General features: G+C 43.6%; 3 protein-coding genes and 1 long non-coding RNA gene across 5 annotated transcripts in view; 3 read left to right on the top strand and 1 right to left on the bottom strand.

Moving 5' to 3' along the window:
- The window catches only part of tcf7l1b (transcription factor 7 like 1b), a 34,120-nt gene extending 33,036 nt beyond the window's left edge, over positions 1-1,084 (top strand). For both annotated transcript variants that reach the window (XM_067227641.1, XM_067227642.1), the window contains exon 12: positions 165-1,084. In XM_067227641.1, the coding sequence (XP_067083742.1) occupies positions 165-643 (479 nt within the window). In that variant the 3' untranslated portion in view covers positions 644-1,084. The remainder of the gene's footprint in view (positions 1-164) is intronic.
- Positions 1,085-5,058: 3,974 nt separating this feature from the next.
- On the top strand, positions 5,059-8,009 carry LOC136932892 (cilia- and flagella-associated protein 251-like). Its single transcript, XM_067228193.1, has 3 exons — positions 5,059-5,109; positions 5,480-6,609; positions 6,807-8,009. The coding sequence occupies exons 2-3, from the start codon at positions 5,566-5,568 to the stop codon at positions 6,900-6,902; spliced, it is 1,140 nt and encodes a 379-aa protein (XP_067084294.1). The 5' UTR covers positions 5,059-5,109; positions 5,480-5,565; the 3' UTR covers positions 6,903-8,009.
- On the bottom strand, positions 7,753-8,880 carry zgc:153044 (uncharacterized protein LOC751678 homolog). The gene has a single exon (XM_067228194.1). The coding sequence runs from the start codon at positions 8,736-8,738 to the stop codon at positions 8,190-8,192; it is 549 nt and encodes a 182-aa protein (XP_067084295.1). The 5' UTR covers positions 8,739-8,880; the 3' UTR covers positions 7,753-8,189.
- A 446-nt stretch (positions 8,881-9,326) lies between these two features.
- Positions 9,327-14,318, top strand: LOC136933043 (uncharacterized). Its single transcript, XR_010874793.1, has 3 exons — positions 9,327-9,758; positions 10,257-10,894; positions 11,498-14,318. It is a non-coding gene; the product is annotated as an uncharacterized lncRNA (long non-coding RNA).
- Positions 14,319-16,577: the final 2,259 nt, after the last annotated feature.

Consider the following 16,577-nt stretch of genomic DNA (forward strand, 5'->3'; position numbering starts at 1 on the left):
TTCCCTTTGTTTGAATGGGTCTGTGTCCATGTCCTCTGTTGTGGTCCGTTACAGATTTATTTGGGCCGGTTGTGACTCTGTTGTGAATTCCAGTGGATGGGTTTCTAGTTTCAAGTCGTCAACAGGGGAAGTCTCTGACCCTCTCCCCCCTGTGTCTCCCTCAGACTTCTCCATCAGGAAGAAACAGTGTGTGCAGTACCTGACCTCCGACAAGATGTGTGACAGCCCTGCCTCGTCTCACGGCAGCATGCTGGACTCCCCGGCCACGCCCTCCGCAGCCCTGGCCTCGCCTGCCGCCCCGGCCGCCACCCACTCGGAGCAGGCCCAGCCCCTGTCCCTCACCACCAAGCCAGAGGGACGCATGCACCATCACTTCCCCCTACCAGGCAAACCTCCAGGATCTTCATCCTCCTCCTCTTCCTCCTCTTCCTCCTCTTCCTCCTCCTCCTCCTCTCATCCAAGCATCTCCATCCCCATTGGTTCTTCAGGTGGTCAGTCTATCCTCACTCGTCCAATCCCGTTTAGTTCCCTGCATCATTCGATGCTTTCCCCGCCTTCTCCCTTCCACCAGGCTGCACTGCACTCACACCATGCCTTGTTCCAGTCACAGCCCCTCTCCTTGGTAACCAAATCAACTGACTAAGTCTAAAAAAGCAATTCTCTTTTTTCCCCCCCTCATTTATCGTGCTGTATATTGCTTCTACTTTAAAAAAATAGATATTAGCAACAACTTTTTTAATAATGAAAAGGAAGAATTATTATTGGTCAATATTTGATCACCTCCTTTTCAACACTTGTCAATGAAACAAAATGTATTTTTTTGTAAAGTTTACTGCAGAACTGGTTTCTTTTTTTGATGCATTTATCCAATGAACTACTTGTATAAAAGAACCAATGTATAAAAGTTTCTTTAAAAAAAAAACTACAAAAAGAAACAAAAACACTATCTTTTAGCCGGAACTTAATTAATGTTAGTATTGAGTTTATTCATAGTACTGGTCAAAACTTTCAGGCCTCGCCCCCCCTTCCTTTAAAATTGTGTGTGACCCTTCCTTTGACATGTTAAATAAACCTTTGAGAATGTTTCTTAAACGTGCTTGGTTCTCTTTTCCTTCCTGTACACAAGAGTAATGTCTAAATAGTTTATGGGTTTTTTGGCAATTCTTTTTATTTTCACTCTTTAAATTGATACTACAGCCATGAAACGCTCGTCTGAAGGTATTTAACTGGGTACTCGTGTATGATTGTGCAGAAATCGTTACATACTAGGCATCTACTAAAATTATATGATAGTATGAAGTTGTACAAGCTGACAGAATGGGCAATCTACTTTATGTTTAATAAAGTTATGTGTTTGTAGCTTCAGTTAATAACCACGAATGTCTTCATAGAAAGTCTGACGGATAGGGTGGGGGAATCACAGCTTAATTTTTAATAAGGAGAATTTAGGCTAACCACACTGGAAAATATAAGGCTGTGCCAGGGTAACAAAATGTGAAGCCAAAAATAAATACAAATAATAAAAAAAATAATAGACATCTGTTCCTTCCTGGAGTGAAGACAGTCCCACAATAACGACAGAAAAAGCAGGTCAGTCGCTTCCCTCGATCCTCTCACTTCTCTTGCTTCTTTATTCACCATTTGGCACACCGCTGACGCTTTAATTAACTCCGAGGTAATAGGATGTACCCCCTGGGATCTCATTAGGCAATTCAATTAGTGAAAAATACACAAGGTAGGTTACAGTTTTTGGTGGCTTTGGAGATGGGCACGGATGCCAGGGACGAACCAATTATCCCGTGGCTGAGGGACCAAGCTGAAGAGGGCGTCACGTGATGGGAAGTGTGTGTGTCTGCAGTGTGTGGAGAGGGTTTTCTGGACTTCATCCAGACATATCTTGAGGACTGGAGAGAGCAGAGGTCCTGTGTGGTGCTGGGGTGGAAATGTCTGGCCTGTCTGAGCTCCAGTCATTGAAAGATCGATACCGGTACAGAGATAGAACATGGGGACATAAGGAGACTGTCTAGAGTTTACATTTTAGTCATTTAGTAGACGCTCTTATCCAGAGCAACTTACAGTAAGTACAGGGACATTCCCCCGAGGCAAGTAGGGTGAAGTGCCTTGCCCAAGGACACAACGTCAGCTGGCATGACCGGGAATCGAACTGGCAACCTTCGGATTACTAGCCCGATTCCCTCACCGCTCAGCCACCTGACTCCAGATAAAGTTCGACCACATGGGATATTTTCTTACTTTGCCAAAAGAATAAAGTCTTTCTAGAGGAATAATGGATGCAGGTACAGTTTGTTGGTTGAAGTTGAGGAAAATGTATACTTGGCTCCCCATAAGGACGCGCTGTGAGGATGTTATATGTTTTCCTCATCAATACTGTCCACAGTCTCAGAAGGGTCGTATCACATCAAGTCAGTTACAGGCCCAAAGCCCGAGACAAGGGCATCCCCTCTCTCACCCGGGCCTCGCGCTCTAGACCTCCAGCATCAGGCTGAAGAACTGACGGATGCGCCGAGGATTTGTTTGCCAATTTTGCCCTGCGGTGAAAACCCAAGCTGTCAGTCTCACACCCATGTTTTATCCAATCGTTAGCGGTAATAAGACCTTGCCTGTTTGTCTTTCTGTCTCCCACCGTAACAGACAGAGGCCCTGCTCTGTGGTCCCATGCCTACCAGCCCTCCACCCCCTCCCCAGCACGTCACTGAAATTGCAGGTAATGAGTTGTCAAATCCAGCTGGTAAAACAGGCTCCTTAAGGCTACACCTCTATTGCAGTGTTACACTCTCCACAGACAGTAACAAATTATGAAATCAAGTCTCCAGGTGACTGACGGGCTTGAAATATGCAAGCTGTGTCCGACCAAAAACCCGGACCATTCGAGAAATTTCTGTCAAAGTGAGCCAACTTCACAAGGATGATTGCATCGTAGCGTACCGATAAGTTATGTGGGAAGAGTAGGATGTTGGCAGTGCAAAATAGCACACCTGGCCTGTGCATGACTGCTGTCAATACATCTTCAAATGTTCCTTCCAGATTAATGCTATTCGTTACCTAATATAAACATTGTCTGGATACAGACTTCCAATACTTTATGTTGTGGACTTGAAAATAAGTTGTCTCGTGTCATTGCATGTGGATATTACTTTTATAATTAGATTTTAACACGGTTCTTTAATAAGCTTTAGTTACTTTTATTGTGTTCTCTGGTTCCCCACAAAACCATCGTTCCCTACAAATCACAGTTTACCCAATAATACTGTTGTGTTTGAGTGTCTTCATGCTAGACACATGCCATGTAAGCGAAAGGCCAGACTTAATACATGTTAATTTCTGCTCATTAAATTATTTCAGTCTCTTGCCAAGGCTCCTTTTTGGGACTCCTTTGATCTTGAATACATTCCAGGTTAACCCTTTGATATTGCAAATGTAAGATGTGGAGACATTGAACAGACATGTCCCTCTGCAGGGGCCTTTCGATGTCCTGATGAAACACAAATGATTAAATGAAATTAGAGGGTGTGAGTGTTTAACAATGCAGGAAAAGCAGCAAGCTAGCGTCAAGAAATTAAACCAAGATCCATATTACCTTTACAAATGAAATGTAGGCTATAATAGGTAGGTGGAATTGTGAAAACGGTTTGAAATCCAAGTGCGGCTAATTTGTAACGATACAGTTCTCCAGATGGACACCCCGGGCGTGGTTTGTTAAATTTGATTTCGTTTATTGTTTCCATTAGTGTGCTTTCTTCACTGTGTCACATGATATTACATCCATGCTCTTTCGTGAAACCAGGAAAAAAAAACACTCACGCACAAAATAAATAATAAGCTATAGCTATATATACTATATTTGAGAAATGCATCTCTGCTCTCATTATTAGCGTGCATCTAGTCACAACTGGATGCAGGAACTATTTAGAAGGCATGTTTGCTCTTCACCTGATCTCCCAACATGATATTAATTGATTGTTTCCCCAACGTTGACTGAGTTCGACTAGACTCAGCTGGCACCTCTATGAAGACTATGGCAGGCTGTGAGCTTAAGACCCTCCTTAATGTATTATTCACATGCATTTGACCTTAAAGAAGAAATGCAAATGTCTCTCAAGAATGAGAGGGATCATTGGAGTTTTCAAATGTCAAACACCGTAATTAAGACACATTCATTACATGGATCCGCAGGTCTCCAGAGCCCTGCTGAGAAGCCAAACGCCTCGGAATTAAGTTAGGATGCTTATACTCTCTCCCATCTCAGCCTCATGCTGTCTTATGTAAAAAAAAAAAAAAAAAAAAAAAAAAAAAAAATATATATATGTATATTAAAAAAAGATTAATGGATGATGAGAAGAATCATGTTGATGTTTTCACTGATATAGAACCAGTGTTAGTGAAGCTACTCTTAAAACATACGCACTATAGAGCTACCAATGCTAGGCTACTAACTGAATTGCATTAGAATTTGAAATTAAACTAGCTACTATACTGCAGACAGAGGCCTAGTTTTCGATCAAACAATCAAATCACAACATGATATTTCAAATTAATGTAGGACAATTATTTCATGCTGAAATACCATATGATTCACGACATCCAGTTCATTTTCTGAGCTTTCTGTCAATATAGCCTCTAGAGGCTGCTTAAAATGTTAAGGAAATTGCACAAGCGATTTCTCCTACTGTAAACCTGCGCGGCCTTGCTCCGTAGACCTGTAGGCTACTGCCCTCTGCTGGAGTAGGCCCTAGTGATGAAAAATGTAATCATTTATTTTAACTCGTCTGGTCGTTATTTTATTGCGAACATAAATAAGCGAGTTAAACCGTTGGGCATTGGGTCTGTCTTGGATTTTACAAAGCAACGTTTCGGGAAGACAGCGTTGCTAATATTTTGCTAGGCTGAATGTCTTTTAATGACCTATGCGTGGCAGCAGAGAGTTGCTTTGTCATTACATTTGCAGTTTCATTGACTGTAGAAGAACACAGCCGCTGACAACGTATCTGACATATCAGTACATTTGTTTTCGAGATTGAAGGTAGCTTTCAGCCGTTATGCGGGCTATATTTTTATTATTCTTGCTGGTCAGTTTTTATGGCAGAAGAGGTAAGTGTTTTGTATTTGTAAAATAAATTCTGCAACATTCGGTTTACTGTGTTAGGCAGTAATAGCAACTCTATGAATATTTTTCTAATAACATAGTTAGTTTAGGTACTTTCCCCTCCCACCACTGCGGAACATGTTCACGGATGTGGTTCATGCGGAACTCAACTAGAAAAACTGGATCTCGTGGAGAGAGTGCTCTTCTGATTCTATGCATATCTTTCTATTCTGTTCACAGCCTGTTTAGCTCAATAAGGCAACTCAAATAGATATTATTTCAATGGAATCAGCTAGGGTGCCTATTTTCTATGCCTTTACTGAATGTGCTTCTAACATGCCCGTGTTTGTGTCTTCTGTGCATGTTTTCCTACAGACAAACGCGATGTGTCCGGGACAGACACTCAAGCCAATGAAAATGAACGCAAGGCAGAGCTAAATACTGACACAAAGGGGGCAGGGATGAAGCCAAAGGAGGAAAAGACAGAGGAGAAGAAGATAGAGGAGGCAGATGAGAAGAAGACAGAGGAGAAGATAGAGAAGGCAGATGAGAAGAAGACAGAGGAGAAGATAGAGAAGGCAGAGGAGAAGAAGACAGAGGAGAAGAAGCCAGAGGAGAAGGAGGCAGAGGAGAAGAAGACAGAGGAGAAGAAGCCAGAGGAGAAGAAGCCAGAGGAGAAGGAGGCAGAGGAGAAGAAGACAGAGGAGAAGAAGCCAGAGGAGAAGAAGCCAGAGGAGAAGAAGCCAGAGGAGAAGGAGGCAGAGGAAAAGAAGACAGAGGAGAAGAAGGCAGATGAGAAGAAGACAGAGGAGAAGATAGAGAAGGCAGATGAGAAGAAGACAGAGGAGAAGATAGAGAAGGCAGAGGAGAAGAAGACAGAGGAGAAGAAGCCAGAGGAGAAGGAGGCAGAGGAGAAGAAGACAGAGGAGAAGAAGCCAGAGGAGAAGGAGGCAGAGGAGAAGAAGACAGAGGAGAAGAAGCCAGAGGAGAAGGAGGCAGAGGAGAAGAAGACAGAGGAGAATAAGCCAGAGGAGAATAAGCCAGAGGAGAATAAGCCAGAGGAGAATAAGACAGAGGAGAATAAGCCAGAGGAGAATAAACCAGAGGAGAATAAACCAGAGGAGAATAAGCCAGAGGAGAGTAAGACAGAGGAGAGTAAGACAGAGGAGAGTAAGCCAGAGGAGAATAAACCAGAGGAGAATAAGCCAGAGGAGAATAAGCCAGAGGAGAATAAGCCAGAGGAGAATAAGCCAGAGGAGAATAAGCCAGAGGAGAATAAGCCAGAGGAGAATAAGCCAGAGGAGAAGGAGACAGAGGAGAATAAGCCAGAGGAGAAGGAGACAGAGCCAGTGGAGAATCAAGAACTTGAGGATGTGGAGAACAAGAACCACCCTGGGGAAGCTCTCGCCCCTGAGGATGCCAAAAGCAGCCACTTCTTTGCCTATCTCGTGTCTACAGCTGTGTTGGTGGCAGTCCTCTACATTAGTTACCACAACAAGCGTAAGGTATGTGAGACGCTTTTTAAATGTCATGATCATTCACAGAATCTCAACAGAGCTGATACTTGTTCTTTGGAATGAGTGAGGGCAAAAAACCAGGGCTTTGAGTAAAATACCAATTGATATATTCCTATTTATTAAGTTGGAGCTTTCATCATTAGCGCATCGCTAAACATTGTTTGACTGTCTGTTCATTTTTCCAGATCATTGCCTGTGTTGTGGAGGGACAGAAGTCCAGATCTTCACGTCGACCCAAAGCCACAGAATACCAAAAGCTGGAACAGCATGCAGGCTTTTAATTGGTCGAAATCTGTCACGATTTTCAAACAGTAGTGAACAGTCCATGTGTGTACAAACGAGGGGGGTTAAGTTCACCCACTACTAAGTCCTCCCTGTTGCTGTGAATGTGAAGTTTTCTACTGTCATGAAAATCAGTGGGTTGGATCAGAATATGTAGAAGACAGTCAACATACAGCTGCTGGTTAGAAATCTGCGATTTGATTGTTGGTGTGTGATTAGATTAACTTTGATTCCACTTTCTGTGATTTGAGTTGTGAGACGATGTAGGCCAAATTATTTTATTTTTATGGATTGCTTTTTGCATGACTATGCAGTGGTCACTGTGGCCTTATTGAGGGACTATGTGGAAATGAGAATTCTCGACTGTATACATTTCCATTTATGTTGTCAGCCTTTCGTATTGACTAATCCCACCACACAGTACCAACTCAGGGGTGTTTTCTTAGATTTTTGGGGGGATTAATGGAGAAAATGTTTTTTTTCTGTGTCCAACTTCTGTCTTGCTGCGCAAAGCCATTTCTTATAGGGTTTGGTCAAAATCCTACTTTACAGGTGGTATTTCAGGACAGTGCTTTCTAACCTGCCATGATGGCCAAATGAATGTAATGGGCAGAACCTACTATCCCAACGTTGTAGAGTAGTGTATTTATTGCTTACTTAAAGTGAGTCCATTATTGAGGGGATTTAAAAGTTGCCTGCTATTAGTATTTGCACTGAAGCTATCTTGAAGGATTTAATTGACAAGATGTGCGATTGATGGCATGGATTATGAGTCATTTAAGCATTCCTAGGGTGGTTCCCAAAACGCTGTAATTCACCTTGATTAGAGATGGGCTTTTCTTGCTGATCCAGAATGCAAGACATTTTATTTCACATAGTTACATTAGAATTAACTGTGCCAAATGTACAGTCTGAACAGTTTTGTCTATTATAGACAACAAGTGGACACTAATGACTGTGCCAATATATGTACATGTTAACTGTGTGTCTGCTTCTTAATTTGTCACTATTGTACAAGATTTCTCCCAAAGAACTTGTTGCTTACAAACTTTCGTAGTTTTTTTGAATGCTGGACCAATTAAAGATGAATGGGGTGTGAAATTAAATGTTTGGTGTATTCGGTAAGGTTCAATCATGTTTTATAATGAGCCTGGTTTCGTTATCGTTTCGATAACAATTCCTTGCACTGATTGTTTTTATACAACACTCGTACTAGGATACACACATTTGTATTTGTAGCACATGCCGTTGATGGCAATTTTTTTTTTTTAAGTACGCAGTGCTTTTTAAAAAGGCACCATGTTTTTGGTGTCCTCTTCATAAATGTCCGGTATATCTCCCAGGGTAGAAGATACCATTTTCACAGTGGCACTTCCACGAAGCTTGAACTCGTATCGAATAAGTTGTTTCCAGAATCCATTGTTGGGTCTCACAATTGGCCGGCAAGATTTCAAAAATGTATAGGCCTCCAAAAGTGTCATGTTACGATACTTCATGAGATACACTATGCATAAAGTCGCAGAGCGACTTACGCCAGCGTTACAGTGTACCAAGGTGTGTCCATGCTGCAGTTCAACACTCCGGATTTTGTCTGCCACCACATCGAAGTGATCCATCAAATTAGTCAAAGGTGAATCGGTGACAGCCACGTGGACATACTCCACTTCAGAAGTAGTCGAACTGGAAGGCCTGAGCTTTTCAGTGGCACTAACAATACAGCTGATGTTAAATTTCGATAAAACGGCATCATCATTTGCAACTCGACTGTTGCTGAGAAAAAGGCTATCGGTAACTTGACACAAACCAGCAAATGTCGGCGCAGATGATCGATGCATAGAAAAACCGATGTCACAGCGGACGTGTGAAGGCTCAATAAAGTCTGATTAATCTTAAGGTTGTTTAAAAAATGTGGTCCACTTCAGCGTAGTCTTATTCTGATTTAAAAAGACGAACACGGCGTATGTTTGTTTTGGACGACTACGGTGGCCAGTAACGACCAAGATTCAATTATGCCTACTTTATATTTGAACAGGGTTGCCAGATAATGTAATAGTATCCCCCTGAATAAAGATTTTCAATGGATGTAAATAAACTAATATTCGTTTTTATATTGCTTACACATACATTTTGTGATTAATATATAAAACAAAAACGGTATTTGCTAAATTATTATATGGGAGCAACGAGTGTCATTTGTCAAAGCTTATCTTTAAAATGCATTATTTCCTAGATGGCATAGCGGAATCAAACGCACGAGAAATGCAACTCTCTGTTCTAAACGTTTCTCAAACAAATACGCACATTATACTTTCATGCGTAGCCTATATTGTGTTGAACAGGTATTGTGGCGCCTAGGTTCCACGAGTGCGCACTGTGCGCCCGAGGACACGCTCGGTTGTTCAGGGAACGCAGATGGTGGAAATCGACAGAGACAGCATTACAATGGAACCCGTGGCAGCTGGGATACGCGCACAGGCTCCTTTAAAAATGCGGACATCTGCGCACTGGTTCATTCCACGCACAATCCAAATACTTCTTTGTTCACAGCCTTCCGCTTTTATTTGTTCCCCATAAACCTAGACGAGCGCAGCTGTTTTTTGGCACTCCCTACTCGGTCTTCGGGCAAGGAAGAGGTAGGGAGCCGAGCCTGGTCGAGCCACGTACGGTCATGATCATCTGACTTCTTGAGGCTTCGCAACCTAGACGATTCGTATTTAAAATGATTTTGGAAGAAGATACAATACGCTGATACATTACGTTATCCTCCAAACAAGATCGTTTCGTTAGGTCACGAGAGGACTACGGGCCAGGTGTGGGTTATGATAGCCTGCTGACGTTGAAAGGTAGTTTAAATGGTAAGTGATATGCGACTGACAAATGTATTCTCTGTCCACATTAGTTTGATTCTGTACGTCTTGATAAGATTTTAATGCCAATTTTTTCATTTGGACTTTAATTGAAAGATAAACTGTTGACGAGGCACGCCTATAAACATAATGAATACAAAACGGTTTCAAGATCCAAATTCTCTGCAGGTGTGTAATGAAAGAACCGCAAATATCACATTTCAGGTTATAGTTTGAACAGTGGTAGGATAGGGTAGCTAAGATACCTGCCTTTGGCTATTAATAGACAGCGACCGAGAAAGACCTGCAGACCTAGCCTATATAGTTTATTCTCTTTGCCCGGGATATCTGTCAGCTTGGATCGCCCGATACTAATCACAAGGCCAATAATGAGGCCAATTTGGAATCTCCATGAGAATTACACCTGTTCAGATGCAGTCATGATCCATAACCCCTAGCTAACCAGGTCTTATCTCATCTGCAATCTATTTTTTTCCCTTTCACAAGAACAAATAATTACGCACCAGCATGGTCCAGCAGGTGGTGTGTCTCCTCACGACCACAGGGGCATATGAAGTTACTGATGGAAGCAGGAGGAGGAAAGGGTATGTGCTCTGCATGGTGTCTCATCTATTAATGCCTGTCATACAAATACATTTTGATTTGATACATCAGTCGATGACCTCAGTTGAAAAAAGATTTTGATATGAGCTTAGAATAAACTATGGTAAAGATCCTAGTCAGGTGTTGTATTTCTTTATGATGCTGCGGCTGGCTTTTTTGGCCTGGCCTAGGTCAGTTATGGACAGGTTTATGCCCTGCCATTCATCTTTGATTTGTGAAAAACTGGGACAGTCGGACAGAACACTGAGACAGAACACTCGGACAGAACACTGAGACAGAACACTCGGACAGAACACTGAGACAGAACACTCGGACAGAACACTGTCCGAGGTGTGGCGTTACGGGGGGCAGGTATTAGAGGAGGGTGCCTTCTACTTTCTGCTGCTCTGTGTCTCTGCTCTGTGTTCTTCTTCAGGTTTGCAGAGGAAGACTGTGGGATAGACCCTGTGGCCTTGGAGGACTCATCGACGTTAGCCTGCATGATGAGAAGCTGTCTACTGCAAGGGCAATTCTGTAAACACGTAAAACAATTCTCTCTATATATAAGTTTTTTTTTTTTTTACAAACGCTCATATTTACATTTAGTCATTTAGCAGACACTCTTATCCAGAGCGACTTACAGTAAGTACAGGGATATTCCCCCGAGGCAAGTAGGGTGAAGTGCCTTGCCCAAGGACACAACGTCAGTTGGCATGACCGGGAATCGAACTGGCAACCTTCGGATTACTAGCCCGACTCACTCACCGCTCAGCCAACTGACTCATATATTTGGTTACCTAGACTGTGTTGAAATGTGGTTTGATAAAAGCTTATGAGGGCGAAAAAGAGAATGTGAGAGATTAGTACTAGAGTGTTTATTTATACACTGAAAGCTTACACTCTAGAGAATGCTAAAAACCTGACAAAAACACAGCAAAATCTGATTAAACTGAAATCTGTCGGTGTGGCTGATTTAATGTTGGTTCAATGCCGGATTTAAACATCATGCTGGAAAAAATAGTCAGTTTGGATCAAGCGGGTCAGAGGAGGAGAAACAAGAAGGGAGATTTAGAAATGGAGAAGGATGATGGTAAATTAACTGATTGCCTTGTTTTAAAAGTGTGGCCTCTTGCTCTGTTCTGCAGTTGTCACCTGTCATCACCATGGCTTCCACTAGGGGGCACTGGAACCCCGGCCTTTCACCCACTGGAAGACGGACACTACTGCATAGGGCTGACTTCATTGCTGTGTGTGTTAGGTACTGACAAACGGTTTAGGGAAGTACATCAGCTAGCTGTTAGTGAGATATCAATCTCACTTCATCAAGTTAGAAGAAGCTGTCTTCTCATTCGTGTGTTCAGTAGGACCACACCCAAGGCCAAGACAGAACCTGTTATGTTCCCTTCAGTTATTCACCTAAATAACACACTCTCTCTCTCAGTAACTAACCCTGCTTATTGCTTCAAGCGCCACGACAACCCTTTTGTCAGGCATAGCAGTGCCGAACGAAGCCCATCTCTGCAGTCCGTTTTACACCTCTCTGTAGAGCCTGCTTCTCCTCACCCTGTCAGCTGTGCCCTGATCTACCGGTAACCTTGGCAACACTGTTTAACACCTTGTTGACTTCCTCCTGTGGATGCAAGTCTAACATTAATCACATGATTGAGTCGAGCCCGAAGCCCCTCACTAATCTTTATGTAAATATCTGAATTAGGCTGTTAGGAAGTGTGCAGCTTGACTTGCTGCAGTTGCTTAACGATCTGCTGGAGGACAGTGTCATTACGGCTTCGTAACTGCTCACCTTTTCTCATTTTGTGTTTATTTTTATTTGAATGTGAATAGCTGTTTATGCGTTTGTTACTGCGTTTGAAATGGGGTCGATATGAGCTGTTTTATTTCGTAGATGGAGCAGCTCTTGTTGTAGTTGTTTAGTACCAGGATGATGTTAACACTGGAATGGCTGTACAGCAGCTTCATGAATCTACCGAAACAAACATTCATCTGCTAAGTGTCTTGTCTGAGGTTTGACTGTTTGTGTGTGTGTGTTTGTAGGTGCGTGCGTGTGAACATATGTATATGGTGTGTTTTTGCATGTGTTATCTGTTTTAAGACCACAAAGGGTCTGTGGGGTCTAGAATTGTAGGTCCTCAACAGCGAATGCTCCGATTAAATCAGACTAATACATCTAACTAGCCTACTAATATCTTCTCAAGGGCCATCCACACTGGCTGACAGGGCTCCATAGCAGTTCACAGGGTGCAGTCATGCACTCTGCCTTCAAAACAAACGTTCAGCGTGTGTGGGCTAGTCCAGGAGACTTGCTTTGGAGATGGTCTGTAACCGTCAGCAGTAGGCTGAGGTGGACCGCTTTGTCACAGCAAGCGGCGAAAAGCAATTTGCAGGCGTCAAAAATCGGAAGGTTTCCTGGATGCAGATCGATGCCGACTCAGTCTGTGTGGATCGTAGCCGTCTAGTGTGAAAGGCCCTTCAAAGATCTTACTAATCTGTCCTCTGGTTGATCCAGGCTGGGCCTGATCTCTCTAACACCCTCACTAACCCTTCCGCCCTCTGTTTGACCTCTCCCATGGTCCTGCAACCTTTCTGATGCCAGATACGGGTCACTTTGACATAGGTATACTAACGCCTTACACAATTAGTTCTAACTTTCAGTGCATCAAAATAAACAATACATTATCTTCCTTAAAATGAAGAGAATGGTTTCAGGATTTGGGGATGAGACACAGTGTTAACCACGAGGTATGAGTTTGGAAGAGACCAGCTGAATGAGTTGGCCCCACACTAACGATGGGGAACTCCGGAAAAAGTGAAATGGAATGTTTCAAATCTTGGCTATGCCTATCCATGTGTACCTAACACTTCTTTTTGCTTTTTGAACCTTGTTCTCTATTCCCCTATTGTATCCCAAACGACCTGCGTCACATTTGTTACCCCTTGTTTATTTTGTGGCCAACCCGTTAAGCCGTTGGAGTCCGGCCAACGACGCCAACAGGGTGGTTTTCAAGGCTCTGCGGCTTATTTGGAGCAGCACCCAGCGTCTCTGTCCTGCTGCAGGGCTAACTGAGCTATCATAGCCTCTTACTAACAGCCTGAGAAGACGCACCCCTACTAACAGGACTTCCGTGACTGTCTTTCAGTTACATGTCAGCATTCTACACCTTCTCTCCTCCGTGCAATCAGCACGATCAAAAAGCATGGGATAGATTATTGCTGAATTCTTATCGACTGTTTTAGGGCGCACCGTGTTTTGAAGGAGGTGCGTCTGCATCTCTCTAACCGAGCCGTTGGGAGGTCACTCCACGGTGCTGAGGAGGAGAAGGTCTGGTATGTGAGACTGGTCTTCTAACTACCCTACTAACCTTGTTCTTGTAGTGGCGTTAGAAAGCACTAACCACTGGAGCAGAGGATAGCTCCATACACTAACTAACTAACTAACTAACCGACTAACAGACTAACGAACTAACACACACTAACCTACTAATAATATAACTACCAGGAATGCTTGTGGTGCTGAAAGCTGAGGGGTTTTGGAGCAGCCGTACCTGTCTGTGACACTGCGTCAGTCCTCAGACGCTGCAGGGGTTATAGCATAGCAAATGGATTGGGATTGACGTTAATTCTGTGGAAAAACTGTCGGGGTGTTTGTGTATGCGTCCGTGTGTATGTCTGAGGGAGTGAGTGAGAGTTTGTCGGTGTTTTGTCGGTGTATTTGCCATGCATGTGTGAAAGTCTGCGCTCTGCTGACTGAAATGATGGAGTTAGCAGCGGTGTTCTGGTGTTGAGCTGGCACAGGGGGGTCTGACGTACAAAGAACATTCTCGATAAATAGACCCACCTACTCGGACCAACACTGCGTCACTGGTTCAACAGTGTAATTATATACAGTGTATGCTCTGGCATTATGTATCCATTGTCTTGTCAAATACACAATACTGTCCTCAAAGTGGAATAAACAATGTTTTTTAAGAAAAGAAGCGTATCACAGTGGTTTGTCTTGCTCTTACGAAGGTCGTGTACAGTACTGGAGCAAGGCACAAATAAAAAATGTAGAGCGAGTAAAGCTAAAAAGGCTTTAAAGAAACGAATGAAGTGAAACAAAACACGTTATCAGCGTTGCAATGTTCATGTCAAGAATCTTGGGTGCCTAAGACTTTTCAACAGCACTGACCCCCACAGCCACCCTTGCAGGGTCATCTCTCTGCCCCCCCCCACCCCCAATCCACCCCCATCCCTCCAGAAACTGCCCCTTGCTGTGTGCAGGGGGCAGTTGGCACCAAGCAAGAGGCAGAGGGATGGAGAGAGAGAGGAAGACGGGAACAGAGGAGAGAGGGAGAGGCTGTACCTATGTCTCTCGGCCAGCTCCGTATGCATGGATCGGCTGCTGATAGGGTGCCGTTTTCAGCTCTCCTGATTGCTGCAATCACGGGGAGGGGGGGGGGGGGGGGTGATTACTGTTACTGCCTTTCAGACACATGCAGAGCACCAAGTATTTACATTTACATTCTACATTTACATTTAGTCATTTAGCAGACGCTCTTATCCAGAGCGACTTACAGTAAGTACAGGGACATTCCCCCCGAGGCAAGTAGGGTGAAGTGCCTTGCCCAAGGACACACATCATTTGGCACAGCCGGGAATCGAAGTAGCAACCTTCTGATTACTAGCCATATTCCCTAACCGCTCAGCCACCTGACTCCCTGATTTACAACCTGATTTACAACACCTGGGATTACAAAAACCCTCAGCCTGTCTCTGTCTCAGAAGGGGTTCTTAAGCAGCCCAAATGAAGGACCCTTCTCTTTCAATAACACGCTCAGAATCGCTACCGGGATGTTGAGGAGGAATGGGTGCGTTCGTGTTTGATTATAGCATCGAGCCTGTTCAAGAGTGGTAAACGGTCCAAATTTTGACGAACATCAAAAACGCAACAAACTCACAAGCCTACACCATCAGCCTTAAGGATGTCTTCTCAATTCAAACAGCAGGGGGCAGTAAGACCCCATTTTAGTCCTCCCACTGCTGCTCCCTGCAGAGGATTTGGGGTTTCTACTACCCGCTGACTGATCTGATTAAGGTAAGAGCTCACCATCATAGCTTAACATCAGACACTAACCAGGCTCACAGCGATGGTAGCCATGTTGCTGTTTGGTGTCTTTGGAAAGCTTCATGCTAATCAAGCGCAATGGGGCAGGGTGGAGGCTGGGAACTTTGGCTGTAGCGCACTGACCAATTAACCTTTCCACACAGACCGCAAAGAACAATTCTAGAAAGAAAACCACACACACACACACACACACACGCTCAATAGCTATACACGTGTTTGTGTAGTTAATGTGTTTCCCCATTGTAGAAGTGTCACCCAGGTTTACAGGCAGCACACACACACAGACATCCTCTAGTCGATGCCAGGTGAATTTGTGTCTCGATGTGTTGTTCTGGCATGGATACAGCCTGCACTACCAAGCCTAGCCAGGATTGTTATAAGGCTTTTTAACTTTTCCTGGAGCTTGCTCCGTCAAGCGCTCCAGAAATATGCCACTGAGGGCCCGACTAAACCAATGTTCTGTGAAGAAATCTACTTTTCACTCTCACACAGCTGTGGAGAAAGCTCTGGTCGTCACTATCAAAGCACAGAGAGAGAATGTTCCGGCTCAGACCTCTTGGTCTACAGTGTGTGGGCTTCTTGAGCCTTTTTGACAGTTTATTTCAAAGAAGATTTCAGGAATTTAGAACAGAAGCTACACTTAGCTATTCTCCTATCCTTTTTTTGGTCTCATAAAAAAAATACTATTCCTCATAATTTACCTGTTTTAATCAATATTTCTGTCTGGTAGTTTTATAAGATGGGGGAAAAGTGCACACACACACACACACACACACAAAAAACCTACAGAAACAATTTTTGTTCTTATCCGTGTTGCCACGACTACCAGGGTCAAAGGTCAGCTCTGTATTTTTGGAGGCAGAGGGGCTGAAGGGCTTGCTGATGATAAAGCCATGCAGCAGGCCTCCACAGGGCCACACAACAGACATTCTCTTGACATTTTCCTCCCTCGCTTGGTAATTGTTTTTCCACGGGATAATATAGTTCCCTAACGTGAATTGAAAGGGGGTGCATTTGTCTGTCCTTGTTGTGTGTGTGTAGTGTGCGTTGTCTCGTGTGTGTGTGTGTGTGTGTGTGTGTGTGTGTGTAGTGTGCGTTGTCTC

The sequence above is a fragment of the Osmerus mordax genome, chromosome 24, assembly GCF_038355195.1.
Source record: "Osmerus mordax isolate fOsmMor3 chromosome 24, fOsmMor3.pri, whole genome shotgun sequence".
Lineage (NCBI taxonomy): Eukaryota > Metazoa > Chordata > Actinopteri > Osmeriformes > Osmeridae > Osmerus > Osmerus mordax.

Coding starts and splice junctions, on each gene's coding strand:
- LOC136932892 (XM_067228193.1), top strand. CDS start 5,566: ATGAAGCCAAAGGAGGAAAAGACAGAGGAGAAGAAGATAGAGGAGGCA. Junction 6,610..6,806: donor GTTACCACAACAAGCGTAAG/GTATGTGAGACG, acceptor TCATTTTTCCAG/ATCATTGCCTGTGTTGTGGA.
- zgc:153044 (XM_067228194.1), bottom strand. CDS start 8,738: ATGCATCGATCATCTGCGCCGACATTTGCTGGTTTGTGTCAAGTTACC.